Source organism: Rhineura floridana, chromosome 5 (assembly GCF_030035675.1).
Source record: "Rhineura floridana isolate rRhiFlo1 chromosome 5, rRhiFlo1.hap2, whole genome shotgun sequence".
NCBI lineage: Eukaryota > Metazoa > Chordata > Lepidosauria > Squamata > Rhineuridae > Rhineura > Rhineura floridana.
The window spans coordinates 5,266,154-5,285,743 of record NC_084484.1 but is presented as its reverse complement, the minus strand read 5'-3'; the positions used below and the strand labels follow the sequence as shown (position 1 = coordinate 5,285,743).

General features: G+C 41.5%; 1 protein-coding gene across 11 annotated transcripts in view; it reads right to left on the bottom strand.

Annotated features, from left to right (window-relative positions):
* The window catches only part of ENOX1 (ecto-NOX disulfide-thiol exchanger 1), a 611,398-nt gene that overhangs the window by 112,848 nt on the left and 478,960 nt on the right, over positions 1-19,590 (bottom strand). For all 11 annotated transcript variants that reach the window (XM_061629891.1, XM_061629898.1, XM_061629899.1 and 8 more), the window contains one exon: positions 7,679-7,785. In XM_061629891.1, coding sequence (XP_061485875.1) covers positions 7,679-7,785 — 107 coding nt within the window. The remainder of the gene's footprint in view (positions 1-7,678; positions 7,786-19,590) is intronic.

Sequence of the window (19,590 nt, the reverse complement as noted above, 5' to 3'; positions counted from 1 at the left end):
AAGGAATAAATGTTATCGAAATAACATGTTATTTATTCCTTACAATTAATGAGACGCTTAAAGAATTCCTTTGAGAGATGCACCTAGACTTCATCAATAAATCTAATGCATTATAAAAGTGCATGCAGTCCTTAATCACTGCAAAGGCACTGAAGTTGAATGATGCATGTTTTACAAAAAAATACTTTGAAACTGCAGAATGTTCCTCATGTTTTCAAGGCCTGGGGAAACTGTGGCCCTCCAGATGTTGCTCCCATCAGCCCCAGCCAGCAAGGCCAATGGTAAATGATTATGTCCGATGTAGTCCAGCAATATTGGGAAGGACACAAGTTAGCCATCTCTGTTGTAATGAATCATAGCTGTATCCTAAGATGTGGGGACATACATAATGCAAACAACAGTATATCTCTTTGAGAGATGTGGAAGGACTTTTAGAGTAATGCACTGATATCTGATTCACAATACATGCATTCTTAAACATATTCTTAAGAACTGATGTGACTTTCAAAGGGAATCAGATTTTTTTTATGTACTGGGTCCAACTAATTGTGCCCAAGGAGAATCAGGCTAGTGAAAATATCAAGCTGCTTTATACTGAGGTAGACAAATGATCAACTTAGGCCAGTGCTGTTACCCTGACGGGCAGTAGCTCCCTAACGTCTCAGGCCACAGGCCTTTCTCAAATCTACTGCCTAGGTCATAATCGACTTGAAGGCATATAACAACAACAAATGAGCTTTAAAGTGGCAATGAAGAGGAGTGAACTTGGGATCTTCTGTATGCAAAGGTCTGCCCTACCCTAAGTTATGAGCACTTCCCTTGTAATGGAGCCCTTCTCAAGGGGCGAATAATAGGAAGCTGCCTTATACTGAATGAAAACACCGGTCCACCTAGCTCTGTATTGTCTCTTCTTATGACAGCAGCTCTCCAGGGTCTTGGGCAAGAGTCTTAACTAGACCTTCAGAGATTCATAACCAGAGATGCCAGGTTCCAAAATGAGGATCTTTTGCATGCAAAGCATGTGCTCTGCTCCCCAACCCATGGGCACTCCCCCCAAGGAGTTTGGTGTTTCCTTGCCACATGGCAAAACACCTTTAACTCTCAGGGTGTTCAAAAGCAGTTTGTGATATGGTATACACGGAAGGAGTTGGTCTGCCATTTTTTAAAAGTCAAAAATTCTAAAGTATCACGTCTAAAGTATTTCTTTAGATCCTATTCAATGGCAGAAATAAGCCCCAAGACATAACCAAAAATTAGGACTCAATATATATATGTGATGATCCTAAAGGCCATATAAGATAAAAATTAGAAATTATTTCATGCAGCCCAAAGGCCAAAACAATATGCTGCCAACAGTTAATTTGAAGTGCTGAATCAAGAGGTTATTTCAAGATCCCCCTAGTCTTCTGGCTGGGTTGCCAGCTGACAGCATAGGGGAATGAGGTCAGTTATGTACTTGCATGGAACACAAAATCAGGCCATGAAACATTTATGTCAAAGGGAAAGAAGGTGGAAAGCAAAATGAACAGAATCCCCTCCGATACATCAGATGGCAGGGATCACCTGGAACAAAGGTAAGTATTGACTTGGAGATATTGGCTTTGATTAAAAGATCCCACCGCACAACTGGAAAGCAATTGGGGGGGGGGGTTGATGTCATCATCCTACCCTTCTTCATCTCCTAGTGCCCTCTGAAAACTGGGGTTTTAGAGAACCCTTCAGAGCAGAAGAGAAACTAGCACCTTTCCAAGTATGCAGACCAAGAAGGGCTTATCCAAACGGAGCTGAATAATCCACAGTTTCCATATTCGGTTTGTCATCTGATAGTCCTCACTTTGCCTTTTAGTTCGCTCTTTCCCAATTAAAAAAAAATGCTTTTTTGCACCCGCACACGCAGTGGTAAGACCCCTACATTCTTTTCACTTTTTCCAAGCTCCGCCTCTAAAACCTCCCCCTATCAACCAATTGGTCAGCAAAAAAATTACATATGCTCCTCTCCCCCTTTGCAACGAAGCACAATATGGCTGTAAAGGAGTTCTCGCCTGGAAGGAAAGACTGCTGGTCGGTTTCACACCTGCCTTGTTTGTATTTGCGATATTATGCTTAAATGAATGTATGCTTTTCTGCCTTTATTGATATTTAAAGAGATACACATGCTGGCAATTGCACTTATTTCTCCAAAAAAGCAAGAAACGTGTCACCCCCCCTTCTCCCTTTCCTTCCCATGAGAATGAAATTGACAAAGCTTTCGGGAGCAGGCTTGAAACTGACCAGAAGCCCTTTTCTTGTTTGTATTTGTGATATTATACTTAAATGAATGTATGCTTTTCTGATTTGAAGCAAAAACCCGGGCAAGTAGAATGAAATTGACAAAGCTTTCAGAGGCAGGCTGAAACCGACCACCCCCCCTTTCTCGCTTGCTGTGCATTGCAGTTCTCACCCAGAGCGGCCGCCCAGTTTGCAGGCTGGCAAAAAATTAAATGCATCTGCGCAGTAGTTGCAGACCCCCCCCCAACACCCCACCATTGCGATGATGAATGAATGAATGAATGGTTCAATTTTCCCGGGCTTATTCTCACACATGTGCAAAAGTGCAGATACGTGATTGGCTGGAATGAGGAGAAGGGGCAAGGGGAAACGCCCAAGAACCGCCCATCAGCTGTAAAGTCTGCGGTATTGCATCCTAATTCCTGAAGGCACAGCAGATGATTCCCGATTTTAAACAGCAAATCGCATTTTTGCCGGTATTGCAAGGAGCAGATTTAACCCACGAAAATGTGTCACAGTGCGAGACGTCATTTGGACGACTGAAAAATAATGAACACACATAGCGGGCGTGTCACACATTCTGCAGTCGTTTGGATGAGCCCCAAGTGTCTTTCTGCTCATGCCATGGGATCTTTGTATCAAAGCCACTTGTTTGTCCTAAGGTACTATTGTTTCTTCCCAACTCTGTTGCTTTCAAAAAACACAACAACAAAGGACAGGAGAATAATCATTGTTAAGCAAATATGTTTTGTAGATTTACATTAATGGAAAGCCTTTTCAGTGCATTTTGCCACATTAAAAATTCAAATGCTAACACATTAGTTCCCTCTTGAATATTGACACTGTAGCTAATATGAAAAACACACAAACTTCAAAGTTTATACATCTGTAGCTGATTAGAAAAACAACAACCAGCAGCTTTCAGATGAACAAAATCTTATCCCTTTGTTGCCACTCATATGAACTCTTAGTGAATAAACCACAAAATATTGCCCTTTCTAATAAATTATGTTAACATTATATATGAAGGGCCCCATTATTATGCACCATAATAGCAGTGATAATAAAGGATTCATTTGGTATTCATGTAGATATTACATCCAGTGCCTTCGTTGTTCAATTTAGCATTTGTTAATGGGTACTTAAAATGTTACCCAAATGATTTAGATCAGAGCACAATTTTGTTCTTTTTCAAGCTATAAGCATGGAACAATTATTTTACAAGCATATTATAAAATAAATAAATGCATCTTACCTTCAAAATGTTTTTTGTTGTTGTTAGGCAAGGAAACATTAAGAGGACTGTGATGTTAATAACTGACATGCAGAACTAATAGAATGCTAAGCAAACTGACGCATACTACTTAATTTTTAAAAGGAAAGTAAAAGAAGAAACTTACTTTACTTTTTGTACTTTACAAAAAAAAAGGCTCATAGCGTTGTATACTGAATTTAAAGCAAGATAAGAATGACCATTTAAACAAAGTTTGGTGACTACGTCATTTGTTAATAATAGTTCTAAATTTCATATCCACTGAAAATATATACCCACAGTGGGGAACCACATTTACAGTCAGATGTTTCTTGACATTTATAGATCAACCATGCACACCACTGAAGAGTCAGGACACATTTTAAACTGAAATGTGGCTTCCCTTCAACACATGTGCACATTATGTGCATGGTTCTCTGTGTGTATGCAGATAGTTTTACTAGATATTGGCGTCCTGGGCTCCTGCTGGGAGGAAGGTAGGATATAAATCAAACAATAAATAAATAAATGTATTAAACTCTTGAATTAATGCCAAGATTCAACGGCAGACCCATTGATTTCTGTGACTCCTGTTTCAGAATAAAATATGTTTAGTGTTACTCTATGTAATTAGCTTGCCTCTTCTGTCTACCCCTCCCCTACAGCAGCCCTGCTCCATGCCAAGCCACATATGAAGCTTCAAAAACAATTCATGATGTGGTATATGGGGGTAGAGAACTTCAGATGACCAGCACGCTCTAGCACCTGAAACACTGACCTGGTGATTGAAATACTGGCACCTAGAAAGGGCCAGGATGTGGATCCAGTACGTGCCCAGGCAGATTCCACACGCAAGGGATAGCCTCCATGCACCCAGGGTGGAGCCCAAGTAAACACTCCGTTCATCTAAGGTGCTTAGCTGCTTTGTTGCATGTGTTCACAAATTCCCTATGATCATTCACACATGATTCCAAGCCTCTACAGATCAAACATGATCTGGATTATATCTGTATTGCAATCAACATTACTCAAGAAACTGAAGGCATGTTCAAGTTTTTAAAAGTGGGGGCAGGAGCATGCACAAAGACCCACCCCCAGCATCCCTGTGCATGTTGATCCTGACCTTCCTGTGATCAGCAGGAAGGTCTGCAGGGGGCTTTTGCTTGTGTTCCCTTTAACATAAGTAGAACCCTCCACATGATTGGGGGATTTGGCTGTATTAGGGTTCACAATCAGGTGGAGGGTTCTAGTCATTTTCAAGTAAACACAAGTAAAAGCCCCCTATAAACCAACATGGGAAAGTCAGGGACTGAGTGGATTCGGCTGGCACAGATGGGATCATTCGGCTGGGGCTTGTGTGTTTGGGGGTCCCTGCCTCCATCCCTACTTTCAAACGCTGTAGTTTGTGTTAAATCACATATGAATTACGTGCTCAAAGAAGTAATCCTTCTCAAAGTGGGATGTCGGAAATACAGTCACTTTCTCTCACTCACACTTTCTCCTACTGTATACATGATACTCTTATACATAATCTCATACGGAGATTATACACAATCTCATAGAAAGGCAAGTTCCAGATGAACATGTTGTGATCTGGTAACAAACACTGAGTCCTCAGAGAACAAACCAGACACTCATCAGTTCAATAACCTTAGATAACAGGCAGGGTTTCCTGGAACCAGTGCCAAGGAGCCCCTTGAGGAGTCCTCTGGTGGGAGACTTGCTGAAAAGCCCTTGGAGCTGTCGGAGGAAAAGGTGGAGCCACCACCACCCTGTCCTCAACAACACTGGCAAGAAAAGGCCCAGGCCCAGACCAAAGAGTAACAACATAGTATGTGCATATGGATCCCAAGTCTTTGTGCAGCTTGTGAGTAAGGGGTCTACTCATGAGTAAGATATCCCCAGAACTCCTTTACTATCAGAAGCTGTGGTTAAGTTGTAGTCTAGGAGGCCAGAGTCTATAAGGTCTCCCACTTGCACCTTCCAGTTGTTGAAAATAACATAGCTCTTTGGTAGGGATGGGGAAGAAATCTGATTCAGTTTGTAGCTGAAAGCTCAATCTATCAAATTTGCACTTTCTGAAACAACATGAGAACCAATAAACAGCCATCCTTCAAAATTTGCACTTCTCTGTATTTCCTGATGCAGTTCTCCAACCAACCAATGTTTACAAAAATACATACGCTGGGGAAATGTGCATAAAAATGAATATAATAGTGAAAATAAAACACAAAAATGCATTATGTGTGGAGAAATTGCTTGCAAAAATGTGTACATTGCATACAAAATGTGTTTATTAGGAGAAATGCACACAAAAATGCTAAAGCATTTTCATGAGGATTAAAATAAATCACAAATTGCTGCAGAAATGTGCAGAACTGAATTTAAGACTCGGGAAAATGAGAAACTGAGAACCAAAACTGACTGATCTTTCCATCTCTAGTCTCTGGCTCCTGATGATAGGGCCTGTGCTGTCTTGTACCTTGGTTAAACGTCTGTGATACTGACCTTGGACTGTTGCCTGGCCTTGCTTCTTCATCATAGTTTGGACCTAGGTCAGCCTTTCCCAACTAGTGGGCCACCAGATGTTGTTGGACCACAATTCCCATCTTTCCTGACCATTGGCAATGCTGGCTGAGGCTGATGGGAGTTGTGGTCCAACAACATCTGGTGGCCCACTAGTTGGGAAAGGCTGACCTAGGGTGATTCTCTGTGATTGACCTTGGCTTGTTTAGACTGTGCTGCACCTTCAACTCTGTTCTTTGTGGTGAGTGCTTTGCTAAGAGGCTTACACTTCCTAGCGCTGAGACTCGAGGGCATCCCTTGGAGAGTGATCCTGCTCTTTTCATCTCTTGTCATAGAAATTACTGTGCCCAACTCTGGCTGCTTTTACCACCTCTGATGCTGTCAAGCAGAATTTCTCCACTGCTAATGGTCATTCCTCATCCATTGGCAGATGAGCAGGCAGGTATGTGCTATGTCCAAGGATGGTAGCTGCAGGGTTCTGCCTCAAGCAGAGCAGGGTACAGGCAACAGGGCCAGACAGCTGGACTAAGATAAAGTGAGTAAAGACAACCAGCTTCCCATTACCCACACACTGCCCATCCTCCTTTTTTGCTACCTCCACCATATATGATGCTCAGGTCCCTGACCTCAGGTAAGTCAGGATCATCCTTCCATGTCACTTCAGTGGAGTGACCCAGGAAGTCAATAACTAGACATGTCAACCAGTGTAATTTTACTCAAGTGGGCTACTACCATGCACACACTCCACTCTTATGTGTCTCCTAGTGTCTCCCTACCCACTTTGCATTTCTTTAATTAATTAATTTGACCAGGAAAACTGACTTTTCCGTCTGGGAGGGAGGAGACTCTCCCAAATGAGCCAGGCCTCTTTTTTAAAGTTGGTTGGCAACTCTACTTGCAAATGGCATCTGAGTTGTTGCACAGATCAGGAATCTCAGTGCTAGAAAATCTTGTTGGCTCCTACATTTGGCAACCACAACAACAAAAAACCCATCCCTGTCAGGCTGCTACTTAAAGAAAAAAGGTTTGAATTCCTTATAGGACTAGGCTGTAGGTGCACGTAAAATAGTTCATTGGATTGTGGCCGATGCAAAGGATTTACTTTTATTTTGTCAAAAAGTAAATTGGAGAAGGGCCTTTGCTCTATCTAGACTAGCTGTTAAGAAAGCTGGATTTCTCTCAATGGGAAAACCATTTTAGTATGGAAACTAATGATACAACTGTTTTCTTATAACATTTTTCAAGAATAAAGTAAAAGTTCATATTAATTAAGGACGGAGATAAAACATGGATTTTGAAGTGACTTGGCCAATTCTATCATTTCAATGTTTTGGTACAATGACTATGGTCCTCCAGAGAGTTCAAGCTTTCTTGGAGGGGGAGGGTCACATATGGCTGTCCACTGTAGTTTTAATTCAACTTGCATTATTACAGGTGCAAATGGGAACCATATATACTCTCACAGAGGTTGCATAAGCAGTTCTTAATTACTTTTAAGTTCTAAAACAGCAGCAATTAGATATTGCTGAACAAAACACAACCAACTACAGACACTCTTGCTCCCCACCACCCACACCCTTAGTCCAGGCTATGAGATGAAAGGTAAAAGAGAAAGAGAAGAAATTTACCAACCTCAGAGTGCTTTCGCCAAATGTCTATGTTCTTGCGCTGAGCTTTCGAGAAATGGTCCCAAGCTTTTTGTCTGGTGGAGGCGTTGAAAACGGCCACAATCTGCTCAACTTTAGTGAACAAGGAAGTCAAACAAGACAAGCAATTTATGTTGTGGTCACTAGAGATAAGCAAAGCAAAGACACTAGGAGTCTATGGATGATGTCACTGCTGAAACATCATCAATATCCATCCAATCACGTGCCTTTCTGTACTTACATTTTAGAATTGTTGGAGATGTCTCCCTTCATGTCTGTCTCCATAACTTAAAGTCTGTACAAGTTGTACATAGATTACTGACAGATTAGTGTGCAGTTTTTCTGATCTGGGGGCTATACTCTAAACATCGTAAAGGCGTTTCCTAGACTGACCCTAGGCCAGACCAACCAAGCCCCTGAGATTACCTCTTACCTGTGCATTTAAATAATGGCTTCTCAGTTTGGCTCCCATATCAGCAAGCAACTTATATGAGACAGGAATCAGAGAAATCATTCTACCTACCCAATTTGTAAGTTGCAAATCTGTTAATTGAATTTGGGGATACACTAATCTATTAAGAGTTAAATGAGTGTATTGCTAATTTTTAAGAGGGATACAGTATTTGCAGACATGGGAATAGTGAAGATACCCTAAACACCCACCTTTCAAATCATGGTTTTATTTTCCTAGTCCTCTTGTTTTTATTCTCCCTCTCTCTTTCACATGTTACATTTTCAAGTCAAAGGAGAACATTTGTGTCTGTCAAGCAAAGGACAAACATACTTTTCCTGGGGCCTTATATATGACTGGAACACACACTGCAAATCAAATTCTGGAGCTTCAAACTTAACAACCAGGGGAGCAAAATGATCTCACAGCCAAAACTGAGTTGCCCTGGGACTTCAGAAGAGAAGGACACACTGGCTTCTACCACCATCCAGTGGAGCAAGGCCCATTATGAACTTCCATTCCTCCAGGAAGAACATCACAATAATGGGTAAACTAGCCTCAGTCATTCTTCAAAGGACTCTCCACCCACTGCAGCCAGAAAAAATACTCTGCTCCAACTGCCAGATGCCTTGCGACTGTAGAGCTGAAAGCAAGCACATTTTGACCTTTGCCATCAGCCAGGGAACTAAGGGCTGCTGGGAAGCTTAATCCCCTGCTTCCAAAGAAGAGCATCATGGCAAGAGGGAGACATCAACTGGCCGGTGAAGGAACAGCTACAGGAACTTGCAGGAACTGTCAATGAGACCACAGAGCTGAAGAGAAGCATTCTCTGGCCTCATCCACTGGCCAGGGGACAGGGGTTGCTGGGTAGCTTTTTGCATTGCATTAATGTATTATAAGCAGTCTTGGTGAAAATTTGATTGAAACATGGAGTATAAAATAAAAATAACACTTCAGTTAGTGAAGTAAAGTGAATGTAGCTGCTAGAGTAAAAATTTTTTGCATATATTTAAGAGTCAGGTTTATATTTCATAGCGTTATTAAATTAATTGGAAGAAGTATAGATAAATATATAAGGGTTGTCATTAAGGGACCTATTTTATTAAGAAAATTTAGATTCTAAGCATAATTCTGTTGTATCTATCATAAGTGGAAAGAGCACTGAACTTAATCAACTATCTGTGTATAATTAATCAGTGACAGATGTTTCAAGCAGAAAATATTCCTGAAGGTGCAAGGAAATGGTATTTTATTATTTTCAGACTGGAAATGTTTAAGTGGGAACATTAGGATTCCTCTGCTGAAACCCTTGAACTTTAAAGTGGCTGATTATGAAAATGGCTGAGAGCTTTTTCTACAGGTGTTAGAATTAATCCTTCTATGATCACTCAGAGATTTCAATGCATGAAAGAAAAATGAAATACTGTAGTATTTTAATTACCAGAGACTGATGGTTGTGATCATATTTGTCCTGAAGAACAGCAGACCAATAAGATAACCTTTTCCTATTTTGCATATCTTGGGACAGACAAAGTACAAATAAAATCTTATACAGTATTATCTTAAAAAATCATGTGAAAAAGAAATCCATTTATGATTTTTTAAATATTAAATGTGAATCAAGTAGTTGAATGAGTATAAGATTCCATGTGTTCTTAACAGCACAATCCTAAGCATGTCTATTCAAAAATAAATCCTATTGACTTCAATGGGCTTACTCCTAGGTAAGTGTGTATAGAATTGCACCATATCTGTACATGAAGAATTTTGTATGGCACTTAGCAATGGCACCTAAGCTGATTTAGAACTGCCTTCAAACATTTCAAGTATCTTACATGGAGTTCTCCATGTCACAAATGTGTATTTTAATTTATTGAAAATCTATTTTGTAGAATAATATTGGATCCGTATAAAACTGCTCTACATGATTTTCATGTTCTGCAATTTCAAAACAAAACCTTACAAAACTCATAGTCCTGAACTCAGAAATGCTTGCTTAACAACCCTCAAGGTTTTCATGGTGATACACAAAATAGTCAGAAACAATTGACAGTTCAAAGTGTAAAAGAAGAGGAAAAAAATCCAGACCCCTGTTGGACTTTTTTCTGTCAATGGTTTCATAATTTGTTGAAATTAATTAAAAAACAGCCATGTTCACAGAGGACCTGTAATCCTATTACTGACCTTGCCCTATATTCTGACCTTCATCTTCTGCAGTTTAAGAGTTAAAAATGCCTGGCTGATTTTTAATTAATTTAAGAAAATTAACATTGAAGTCTATTATAACATCAGGCATGCTCAGTAAGAACCAACTGTCAGTGTTCTAAAAGCTAAACTCACAGCTGTTTGGCTTGGCTAATCAGGTGGCCACACCCACGCCAGACCTTTATTTTACTTTAGACAGTCATGGCTTCCCCCCAAAAATCCTGGGAAGTGTAGTTTGTGAAGAGTGCTGAGAGTTGTTAGGAGAACTATTCCCCTGACAGAGCTCCAGTGGCCAGAGTGGTTTAACAGTCAGCTCTTCTTCTGGGGATTGTAGCTCTGTCAGGGGAACAGGTTGTCTCCTAGCTCTCAGCACCCTTCACTGACTACACTTCCCAGGATTCTTTGGGGGAAGGCATGACTATCTAAAGTGAAATAAAGGTCTGGTATGGATGTGGCCAGTGACAGCTTTGGTTTAAATTTGGGTGGGAGGTTACATGTGCCTGCTGTAAAATAAAAAGGTGGGGGAAATGCTGAAAAGCCATGATACTGTTCACAATGTTTTCCTTTTGGAAAGGAAAGGAGCTTCCCCTCTGCCCAATGCCCGCCCACCCAATCTCCTCTCCTCCCCCTTCCTCCCCTCTCCCTGCTCCTCCCCCAAGTCAGTTTCACCAATCCTAAACATGATTGTACATGAGTTAATCCCACTGAACTCAAAAAGCATGCAAATGATCAAACCTGCCCTCCCCTCCTATTCCCTCCTATCCTCTCCCTTTTCCCCCTTCCCTCCCCACCCCATCACCTTCCAATCCCCTTCCCCTCCCTTCCTCCTTCCTTCTCCTGTCCCCTCCTCCTCCTCCTCCTCAATGGTCAGTTTTACCTATCCTAAGCATGATTGCACGGGAGTAAATCCCACTGAACTCAATAAGCATACATATGATCAAACCTGCCCTCCTCCCCCCTCCCCCTCCCACCCACTCCCCTCCCATCTGCCCTTTCTCCTCCCCTCCCTCCTTCTCCCCTATCTGCCCTTCCTCCTCCTCCCCTCCCCATCCCGTGGTCAGTTTCACCTATCCTAAGCATGATTGCAGGGGAGTAAATTCCATTGAACTCAATAAGCATGCAAGTGATCAATCCATTCTCAGGAAACTTGCACTGGATCCTATTTCTTACCTCTCGGATCAAAAAGCAGAGAAATTCACTAATAGGCAAAAAACCCTTGCGGTTTAAGAACATACCTATTGCCAACAGATATTTCTATCAAACTTTAAAAAGCAGGGAAATTGGGCAGCTATAGTGAATGCACCAGGGGAGCAGGAGATCTGATCTCTTCTCTGAGATACTGTACTTCCCTATAAGTTTGTAAAAATGCAAACACAATTTGGGTTGGTCTTTCACAGTCCAATCCACTTCCTGTGTAGCTTGGAAGAATTTGGTAACATCTGCCTCTGAACATATGGTGAATGGTGGCAACACCTGCAATCAGCCCAAACAGAAACAAGACATGTACTGTGCTGATCTTGTTTTAGCAAGGGGAAAGGAACATTATTAAGACAGTTGATATAGTTCAGATAGTCACTTCAAATAGGTTTGATTTACTCCGCAATTTTAGTGAAGTTTCTTATAGTAAATCATTAGCTTTTGCTTCTGTGCAGCAACCCTTCACAAAATTTGCACTAAAAAAACTCCACAAACAATTGTGGAATAATGGCACTGATTATTCTGCAGAATAGTCTCCAGTGGACATCAGGAGTGTCTCAGGTTGCACAAGATAAAATAGTGGGAGGTAAAAGATATTCTAGCAAATTTCTAGGTGTGCTCTGTGTTTTTAATTGACCATGACCACCTTTCCTTAAGTGAAATGGTTTAAACATAGTAGGCTGAAAACATCCATCTTGGGCAGGCCAAGTTTGTTTTTTCAACAGCTAGATTCATTGCTTAAGTAGCAACATATTGTAATCAGTCTGATTTCACATCAAAATGTAGTTCCAGATTCAACTGTTAATGCACCAAAAATAGAAATAGAATATAACCTCCAGTTTGAAACACAAAAGGCTGTCTTCACCTCAAAAGGCACTGACCGATAAAAAGGCTTGAAAAAATAAAAATACATTTGACACAGATTACTAGGATGAATAACGAGTGAAATATAATTTTCTAACTTAGATTCTCTGTAGAAATAATAGTAATACAGGAAATAAGCAAAGTAAGGAGAACACCAACATATCAAAAATGTAATTCTCTATTTCTGGAGATGCAGTTCTGATTGCAAGTGTTGCCACCACTCACCACATGCTCAGAGGCACATGTTACGTCTTCCCAGCTACACAGGAAGTGGATTGGACTGTGAAAGGCAGGGCCAGCTGCAGGTTTATGGGGGCCTTGGGCACAGAGTATCAGTGGGCCCTTGTCCTCTCCTTTTCCTCCTCAAACCACATTCCTCCTCTCTTGTGGCCCCACTCCTTTCAAAGAAACAAATTTATGTCAATATTGCAACCCCCTCTTGTAAAATAAAAATACAAAATTTTGATTTATTTTAATTTGTTGGGGTAAATTTGCCTATTTTGTAGGTCTCAGCTCCTAAGAATTTATTCTGGTTTACCATGTTAATGATAGGCAGATTATATGAATGGTACCAGAGCCTGGGATCTTCCACAAAATGTACTCAGAAATAATTCTAATTTTTGCTGTTTCTGTTGGCTTCTCTACTTTAACATTTTCACAGAAAAAAAGAGTGTGTGGGGATTGATGTCATCCTTTCCTGTCATTTGCAAAGATCTTTGAAAAAAGCACTTCAAATAAACATTTCAATTCTCCACCAGGATTTTCTACTCATGTAGCAAGCTGCCTTATACTGAGTCAGATCATTGGTCCATCTATCCCAGCACTGACTACACTGATTGGCACCAGCTCTCCAGAGTTTCAGGCAGGAGTCTCTCAGGTTCAGTCCCTGATGGCATCTCTCCTACCTGGAGATGCCACTGGGGACTGAGCCTGAGGGACCTTCTGCATGCAAGGCAGATGCTGCAATGGCCCTTTCCCTGCACTCACAACTTACTCAGCTGTGCTGAGATATCAGGAGGCATTCTAGAATTCCTCTGACAAGCTCTTATTGCCACATGGCACATGGCACAAACCAAGGACAGGACAGTAGATAAAAGCTGCCCTTTTAAGCAAATACTGTTTTTTAACAGTTAAAATTCAATTTCTCAAAAAAAAAGGCATTCACAATAATTCAGCTACAATTGTATGTTAAGAAGTGTGTATAGTGTACAATAATGATACTAAAGAATAATTCCACATCACAGGGCTTACATGCAGAGAAACTTTTGAATACTGTAGACACATAAAAACACAGATGCACTCAATACTCCAGCATGTCTCAGTTAATCAGAAACCCTCATAAAAATGTTTAATAAGAGGAATCACCTTTGATGTCTAGTGCAAAATAAACACACAGCACTGGTGGAGATCAGAGCTTGGAAAAGTTACTTTTTTGAACTACAACTCCCATCAGCCCAATCCAGTGGCCATGCTGGCTGGGGCTGATAGGAGTTGTAGCTTAACAAAGTAACTTTTCTGAGCTGTGGTGGAGATTTAATGCTACTAGTACTACTAATATAGTGCTTTGTATGAAGGACTGCAAAAAGGGCCTTTTTCAGGACAAACTATTAGTGTCTGAATGTGCTATGTTACCAGCAGGCATTGTAAATGTACAAGTTTCCAATTTAAAGAGACACATGATAACTAGGACCTCCTGTCAGACCTGGTTTCAAATCCCTGCTCAGACATGAAGAGCTTGATGGGTGACCTTGGGCCAGTAACTGTCTCTCAGTCTATCCCAGTGGTTCCCAACCTTTATGAGTACGGGACCCCTTTTAAAAGCTCAAAACATTTTGTGAAACCCCCTCACACACACTAATTTTAACTTTAGCCTCTGTTAATTGAAAAAAAGGTATGTGGCAAAATCACATCTTCAAATATTCCTTTCCATTAAAAGCTCCCTGCGGACAGGGAGGTGTTGCTTTCTTTTCTTAATGCAAAGGTTCATCAAATTGGTATCCCCCTCCCCCACACACACATAGCCTAAAAATGTACAGTCCTGTCACCCAACACCAGTGGGATACAGTGTTGGACTAGGATCCAGGTTCAAATCCCCACCCAGCCATGAAGCCCACTGGGTGAAATTGGGCCACACACAGTCTCTCAGCCTAACCTCTCTCACAGGGTTGACATAAGGATAAAATGGAAAGGGGGGAAACTATGTGTACCACCTTGTGCAATGTGGAGGAAAGGTGAGATATAAATGCAATAATAATTAAATAAATACATTTCAGCTTCAGTACTCATTCTGAGTAAGGGTGTTGTCAGCAGCAGCAGTGCGAGGAGACGGGAGTTGGTGATAGCAACTTCTTCTTGGTAGCTTCACCCACAGCCTCCTTTGGTGTCTGCCACGTGTTTTATAGGCAGATACCTGCCCTTGGCATGCCTGAAAAATGCTCTGGTGTTTCAGCAAAAGTCCTCCCCTTTCGTTTCAAGCAAGGGGGAGGTGTTGTCTGCAGTAGCAGTGGGGACCAATAAGCACCTAGTCCTGCGCTATTCATCAAAATATCTGCAGAATAAACTAACTCTTACTTCTTACCGCAAGCACACCTGCTTCTTTATTGCTGGCTGGATACAGAACACAACTGAAACTGATAAAAGCAGAGTGAAGCAGAGTCATAATAAAAAGTTCTAATTTTTAACTCTTCAAGGGTCACGTACAGGGTGTTCTTTTAAGGATCACAAGTAATTATAGGGTGATTGTGATCATGAAAATCCATCCTCAGACAGGGAAGGTCTTCAGTGAGCAGACTTTTGGAGGCTATTCTGGATGAGGCTTTTGTCATGCACTAACCCTGCCTTATTCACTGAATTTTTCAGAGGGTCCTATTCTTACATTGCCCCTGTTCTTAAAAAAAGCTGCCATTCTTTAAATGGAGGCTGTTATTGTCTGTCATGTTCCAAATTTTAAAAAAACCACAATATTTCCTCCAAAAATTGGGGGGCAAAGCACAGCTGTAAGGGGGTGGTGCCCCCATTCCCCCCCCCCAGCTATAGGATTAGGCTGCAGGCTAATAAGCAGGCCCTTTCCTTCCAGCCTCCAAAGGATATATTTTACAGCCAGCGTCTGCCTCAAATTAACATCTATTCTGTCTTATACACAACTATGTAAAATATTTCATCACAGCCAGGGAGAGGTCCCATTATGTCACAATGACATGCTGTCATTCAGTATAATCTTACACTCTAATATACTATTTCCTCATTTTCTGAAAATTTCAAACAAAATACTAAGAACTGTAGTGAGCAATGTGTGCAGAACTGCAAAACACAGCAAAGTAACAGATCCTACAACTTTCAGACTTTCCCTCCGCAATGTCTATGAAAAGGACCCAGAGCAGGCCACCTCTGCTTTCTGCTCTGCCTTCAGTGAACTCCTGCTCCAGTTCTAGGATCCCAATGAAGTCTCTGTCATGCAGTATGGGTGCAAGGATGACTCTCGTGGAGTTGTAGGCCCCGTAGGGTTGTAGGCTTTTTCTTTATTATGTTCAGTGCACACACAAAATGGCTCCTGCTGCAAATTCTCCTCCCTGAGCTCCAACACTACCACCTCAACACTAGGTTTTACTTTTAATATTTTTATTTAGAGCAGTTCCTATCTTTTGATAGCCATTTTTATTTTAGAATATCCGTTGTTTTTATCTTTAAAAATAACAAAGAAAAGTTATAAATAAAAAGGTATCTAGCTGACCTCTTACAGCTCATGGCTTAATGTTGTTATTATTTATATAGTGCTTATAGTATCGATAGCACTTGAAGTGCTAAGTGCTCGGTAACATTGCCTTAAAGCAAAACTGTTCTACTGTTCCTCAAATGCCATCGAAGTGGAAACAGAAAAAGAAGCATACTTTAAAACTAACTGAAGGAAGATCATTTTTGTAGTTAGTACCCAACAACCTGTATAACATTGGGAAAAATGGGCTACAGACACTTGCATTTTGCCACCCTAGCTCACTGCAGACAGTACATTCCAAACAACATAGCCACTGACGTCAGCTTGGTGCCCCCTAAGCTCAGTTTGGCATCCCAGGCAACCGCCCAGTTCACCCACCCCGAAGCCTGGCCCTGGGTCCAGCTGTCTTGGAGCCATCTGGGGAATGAAAAAAGGACCCCAGTTGCTGAGCTTAGAGATTTGCCCTGTTGCTGATTAGAGTACTCCACAAAAAGGAAGGAGGTTTTGCTTACAGAGTGCTCCAATCTGCTCTCAATAGTAGCAGGATTGGCAAATAGCTGCCTGCAGGCAGGTAGTAGAAAGACACTCTGGCCACATCCTTGGGGGGATTGCTGTGTGCACCACCACTGCCACCCCCATCACCAGGCAGGCAAAGGTTGCAAACAGAGGCATCAGCGCTGTTTACATGCAGCTTTACATTGTTTAAACTCCCCACAACCACTGCAAATGCCAATGTTGTTGGCAGTGGTAAACTGAATCAGGGTCTGGTGAGCATTTTAAAAAAGCTTGGTAGGCTGAATCAGTCTCACAGACTGCATTTGCCACCCCTCTCGTAAGGGATCACAAACTGCACATGAGATCACAACAACCAGCATAAACAACTAGTGTGAAGGAACAAAACCGTTCAGTCATTTTGTGTTTGTTTTTTGTTCTATAATCAGAAAGGGCTCTTTTCTGATATCATTTTGGCTACATGGACGCATGACAGCCAGTGTGGTGTAGTGGTTGGAGTGTTGGACTTGGACCTTGGAGACCAGGGTTGAAATCTTCCCTCAGCCATGGAGCTCACTGGGTGTCTTGGGGCAGTCACTGTCTCTCATCCTAACTTAACTCACAGGATGTTGCGAGGATAAAATGGGGAGGGGAGAACTATGTACACCATGTTGAGCTCCTTGGAGAAAAGGTGGTACAGTATATAAATGAAGCAAATACATCCAAATTAGGGGCACAATGGTATTTTTAACCATTCAAGGATCACAAATGGTCAGGGATCACAAAATGAACACTTCTGTTCTCACAATGATCCCCCCAAATTGCCTCTTATGTTATTGACAAAGATTTCTGCAAAATGCGGCTCCTTTGGCTCCTCCCACTCATGTCATAGAACATCCTGCATATCAGTGGTGCCGAATACAGAGGTGGCATGCTTGGGTAGGAAGGGCTATGCTGAGTCTAAACCATTATGCTATTTTCTATTCTAAAGACCATTTTGGTCTCTAGCAACTACTTCAGTTCCAAGTGTATCAGAACACTAGCAATACATTATGTTAATGAAGAACATCAAACAAGGATGAAGAAGGACAGGTTCACAAGTTGAGAGGGCTATGTCAGTGTCCAGCCATGTTCTGTTAATGGCTGAGATAAGACATTGCCTATCTTGTGGGATTTCTGCATGGGATCCTCTGATTTTACCTTCTCCCCTGCATTCTATAAACAGACCACAGCAATTGTTATTTTATTGGTATTTGGTCCTCATGCTACCAAAGAAGTTATCAAACCTGAAAGGGGAAAATTTGATCCCCTTGCTCCCTTCCTCAGTTGTAGTCTCTCAAACTGGTTTCTGACTCACAGAATACATCCTTTTATGAAAGAAATGTTGACATAAATGAAGGAAGCATCACTCTTCTTGAACCAAATAGAGATCTCAGGGGTTTCTTGGCAACGAAAAAGGTTATGTGTACGTGAATGCAAGCAAGTTTCACAATGGAAAAAGGTTTAATGATTCTTAATGAAAGTGGAGGAGGAACAGCATCGTTCAGCAGAAGTGCGATGCAATAAGCATGATTAAATATTCATCAACAAACATCTGTTGATTAATCTAATGTCATATAAAATTTTCATTAGCCAGATGCAACATTTTGTCTCGCTGTCAATAACTGAAGCACTGAAAAGGATTCTATTTTTTTTAAGTATGAGGCATTCTGAGAAGGTAGGAGATGGAGAAAAATGTTTTTAAGAACATTACTGTATATTTCCTTTAAATTCTATGGATAAACTGAAATGGACTATTTCTCAAAAGTATTTTGAAAAATGTTAGTATTAGGGCCAAACAAGATGTGACAGTGGCACCCGCTGGAGGCAGGAGGAAATGGTTGCTGGGGTTGTCCCTACTGATAGCATCAAGAATAGGGTCAGCAACGCTGACAGGGCCTAATCTGAGCCATTCAGCTACACCAGCCTGGAGCAAGTTTAAAAACAGATATTTCAAAAGAGTATAAAATAATACTAAAGCCAGCATGAGTTACGATGAGCACCCCAGACACAAAGACTAGCTGTTAAAAGCAGCAGCAACAAGACAGGCCTGTTTAGAGGTTTGAAGTATGAACAGTATAGAACCCTGAGGCACTCCGTTGGCCATTGGCCAAGGGGTGGAACAGAAATCCTCTAGCACCACCTTCTGAGACTGATTCTCCAGGAATGACTGGAGCCACCATAGCACCATGCCCAGAGCTTGGAAAAGTTACTTTTTTGAACTACAGCTCCCATCAGCCCCAGCCAACGCCATGCTGGCTGGTGCTGATGGGAGTTGTAGTTCAAAAAAGTAACTTTTCCAAGCTCTGACCATGCCTCCCACACCCAACTCAGACAACAGATACAGAAAGATACCATGGTTGATGGTATCGAAAGCCAGTGAGAAGTCCAGGACAACCAATAGGGTTGCACTCCTCCCTAATCAATTCCTCAGCATGTCATCCTCCAGGCAACCAAGGTTGCATCTGTCCCACATCCAGTCCTGAAGCCAGATTGGAAAGGATCCAAATAATCAGTACCATCCAACACGGCCTAGAGTTGTCCTTTATCACTTGCTCAAGAATGAAACGATTGAGACTGGATGGTAATTTTTTTCTCCAAACCAATGGATCTAATTTTGGCTTTTTAAAGAGTGGTCTCACTAGGCCTCTTTAAGAACAATAGTGAACACCTAAACTCTCAAGGAGATATGCAGAATCTCTGAAATCTGCACACTCAGTCCAGCACTGGCAGATTTCACCAGCCTTGATGGTCAAGGGAGCAAGCTTTAAGTACCTGAAAGAGGATGAAACAAACAGCAAGTTTTCAGAGCTGACCCACTTGGAAGCACTCCTCAGTTTCACCCACCACATCAGCTGACATGGCAGTATATCTAGCCATCCCCACTTGACCCCCTTTAGGATTGCTCTGTTAGACTCCCCTCTCTGCTATACAGCTT